The sequence below is a fragment of the Alligator sinensis genome, unplaced genomic scaffold, assembly GCF_000455745.1.
Source record: "Alligator sinensis unplaced genomic scaffold, ASM45574v1 scaffold484_1, whole genome shotgun sequence".
NCBI classification, from domain to species: Eukaryota; Metazoa; Chordata; order Crocodylia; family Alligatoridae; genus Alligator; species Alligator sinensis.
In genome coordinates this window covers 974200-977843 of record NW_005842515.1, presented here as the reverse complement: position 1 = coordinate 977843, position 3644 = coordinate 974200, and the positions used below count along the sequence as shown (strand labels likewise).

General features: G+C 35.8%; 1 protein-coding gene across 1 annotated transcript in view; it reads left to right on the top strand.

Annotated features, from left to right (window-relative positions):
• Positions 1-3375, top strand: part of LOC102372246 (F-box/LRR-repeat protein 17-like) — a 175709-nt gene extending 172334 nt beyond the window's left edge. Inside the window, 1 exon segment of the mRNA XM_014523633.2 lies at positions 945-3375. Coding sequence (XP_014379119.2) covers positions 945-1082 — 138 coding nt within the window. The 3' untranslated portion in view covers positions 1083-3375.
• Positions 3376-3644: the final 269 nt, after the last annotated feature.

The following is a 3644-nucleotide window of genomic DNA, read 5'->3' as shown; positions in this document are numbered from 1 at the left end:
TTCAGCAGGGCAGGCCCTACGAGGAGAGGCTAAGGGACCTGAACCTGTTCAGCCTCCGCAAGAGAAGGCTGAGCGGGGATCTAGTGGCCATTTACAAACTAGTCAGAGGGGACCAGCAGGCATTGGGGGAGTCCCTGTTCCCTTGAGCACTACCAGGAGTGACTAGAAATACTGGTCACAAGCTGGCAGAGGGTAGATTCAGGCTAGATATCAGGAGGCGCTACTTCATTGTCAGGGCGGCTAGGATCTGGAACCAACTTCCAAGAGAAGTGGTGCCGGCTCCTACCCTGGGGGTCTTTAAAAGGAGGCTGGATGAACACCTTGCCGGGATCGTTTGACCCCAGTACTCTTTCCTGCCATGGCAGGAGGTCGGACTTGATGATCTGCTCAGGTCCCTTCTGACCTTACCAACTATGAAACTATGAATTCTGGGCAGTACTATATTAAACAATACTCCTCCATTTTTTACATATTTACAGTTTTGACTCTATGAGGGTATAGCATGTTGGAACACCGGGTTTTAAAATTGTTAGAAGATTAATATTAAGTTTAATATCATTAAATGATTGTCAGCAATGCTTAGTTTTAAAAAAAGTATTCAGTGTTCTTTGTCATATCCCATCACAAACAATGGTATTAACTATAAACTAGAATGGTATATGGCCTTTGGATGTCCCTTTTAAAGTAGAAATGGCTTTTTCAGTTTTTGTTATGATCCCTTTTTTTGCAGGGGGAGGGGGATGTCATAAAAAAACCAACTAGGCTATTTTAATTGCATTTTTAAAAATCCAGTCCAATCATGAAAGTCCTCTAAAAAAGTAGAGGGAATTGTGGTTCACCATTTTGCATTCAGAAATCCAAAGCCTTACTCTCTTTTGGTCCATGGTAAGTTACAGGTGTTGTCTACCTTGTGTGAATTACAGAATCATTTTTTTTGCTTGTAGGTAAATGAAGCCACAGTGGAACAGCTTGTGCAGCAGTATCCACACATAACCTTCAGTACTGTACTACAGGATTGCAAGAGGACCCTGGAACGTGCTTATCAAATGGGCTGGACACCCAATATGTCAACTGCCTCCTAATGTCCTGTCATATTACAGTCCAATTCTGATGTATTTAGTAGGTCTATTGGGGATTGCAGATTTTGGTTGTACAATGTTATTGAGATATTTAACATTTTTGCTTTCTGTAAAATATGTGCTGAAGAGTTGTTCCCAACCTGCTCCTTTTATTTTTAACATATTAACTGATGGATCCTTGAGGTAATGAGCATTTTTGTTTGGTGGTCTCGCCTGGAAATTTAAGAGGAAATTCTACTCTCTAGTTGTAGTCAGACATATGTAACTGTCCTGGATGTTAAATTGTCACCCTAAAAATCTGCAAGTCCCCGGTGACATAGAAGAGGGCTCACAACCTTTCTTGATGCAATATAATAGTAAGTTTACACAAGTTGCAGTAACATGGAAATACTATACACTGATTTAATGTACTGTAAACTATGTATTAAGGTTAAAACAGATCTTTAGAAATGCATTGTATCTTTTTGTATGCATAAATACAATATAAAAGCCTTTGGCAGATTTCCTGAATTGGATTCCTTCTAGTTCTGTGGATAGTTTGAATTATAGAAGATATTATGTCTGGTTGGGGTTTGGTTTTTTTTGTTTGTTTTCTTTCCTTTGCCTCAGTCATATGTATTTCCTTTGGTTTGTAAGCAGTAACTCAATGCTAGTACCAGTGTAATTGATTGGTCTAGACCTTTGCTGAAATTGGGAACTAATCCTAATGCATATTAATAAGTAGACTGTAGCCACCCCTATGTTTTAAGATGCACAGGAATAAGAGAATCAACAAGTAAGTGTGATTTTCTTGAAAACATTATTCTAATTATCAAAATAATTATTTTAAAATTAATTTTGAATGAAACCTTAATAAATTATGGTAATTACTGAATGGATATTTAAGTAGACAATCTTGGTTTTGTTGTACAACTGCAAAAATGATTTCCCTTTAAATAGTCATGTAGACAATGTCATATAGATTTCTCAGTTTTTGCACCTTGCATTTTTGTATTCGGTGAGCTCTTTAATTTACTACAGATAGCCTATTCCCACCTCGTGAGGTAACCTGCTGTATAGACGATGCTAGCTGTGGAGAAATAAGTGATAAGACCCTGTTTTTATATATTATTAAAATAATGACTGCTCCAGTTTTTTTAAAAGAAACTTTCTGAATGAACCAGTCTTCTCTGACTATGCTCATATGTTCCCTGGTAGTAATGTTTCAAATAAAAAAAGAAAATACAACAGATAAAAGCAACACAGATGATTTTTCCTCTGATTAAATGCTTATTTTCTAATTTAGGATCCAGTCCTGATCACTAATGAATGTGTGAGTTGACCTCAGAAAAATGTTGTGTGGGTGTCAAGTCCAAACACAGATATCCCTTTGCAGGACTGGGTCCTTATATTAGAAGAGAACAAATGCTGTGGAGGAAAATGCTTCTTGCATCCTCTCAATTTTAAGTCTAAGAATTGTACTATATTATTTTCATATTTATTCCCCAACTACTGAAGACTACTTTAGTTGGTAATATTATACATGTTTTTAATCCAAAACTGATTTATAAGATAGTATGTGCAGAAAAAAGCTGGAGTGAATACATAAAAAGTTTAATTTTCGGTATGTCACACTGTATTCTAAAGACTTAAATTTGACAAGAAGATATTGAAAATACAGACATTGCAGCTTCAGTTTGAAGCTGCCTTAACCTTTAGAGTATTACAATTTGGTGAAAGATGAATTTTTAGTTGTATAACACTGCAAATTTGCTTTTTAAAGGTTACAGTGTTTTAATCCAAAATATCAAATGTTCATACTTCAATTGAAGAGTTGCCATTATTGTCACAATGTTTTGCTAATCCAAGAGAACTGATGCAGCATAACCTAGAAAACAGCTTAACTGTGCCTGTAAGTCTGCCAAAACCGTATGTCCAGTTCCATAGCATTAATTCCTGAAAACAAGGGAAGGAGTCAGTTCCCAGTAATTTTAGTGACCATTGTTGAATGTCTTATTAGACACTCCAAAATGAGGTTGAAACCATTTCTCTGGATACAATATAGAGTTTTTGCTTGGAATGTCGTAAATACATGCGAACATGTAAAATGCTGGGCTTTTTATCTACTCCAAAATGGCAACAGTATTTTCAGAATAAAGACAATGAGTGCTATGGCAAATATAGTATAGACCCTTGGTCATTTGTCTTGAATGTCTTTTTATGAGTACAACAAGATAATTCACTCCATTTGTAAGTTTCTATTTTTCCGTGAAACTTTTGACCTTACAATGGGTTGCAATAAAAGAGAGAAGCAAAACACGGTGTCTTCTGTTTGGTTATATGGGTTGCTAAATTTGTTTAAATGCTTGTATTATAAATCTATTATGTCATCTCTTTTTAGATTCTACAAAGTCAACTTCCTATTAACGTATGATTTTTCCTTACTATACATTTGGTGGTGTTTTTTCCAGCCTAAATGTCCCAAGCAATATCTTTCATTCGTGGGAGACTTTAGCATCCACTTTATACCATGGTTACTTTATTTTTTTCTTCCATTAATATTTAGGTTATATTTGATCTTCTTAT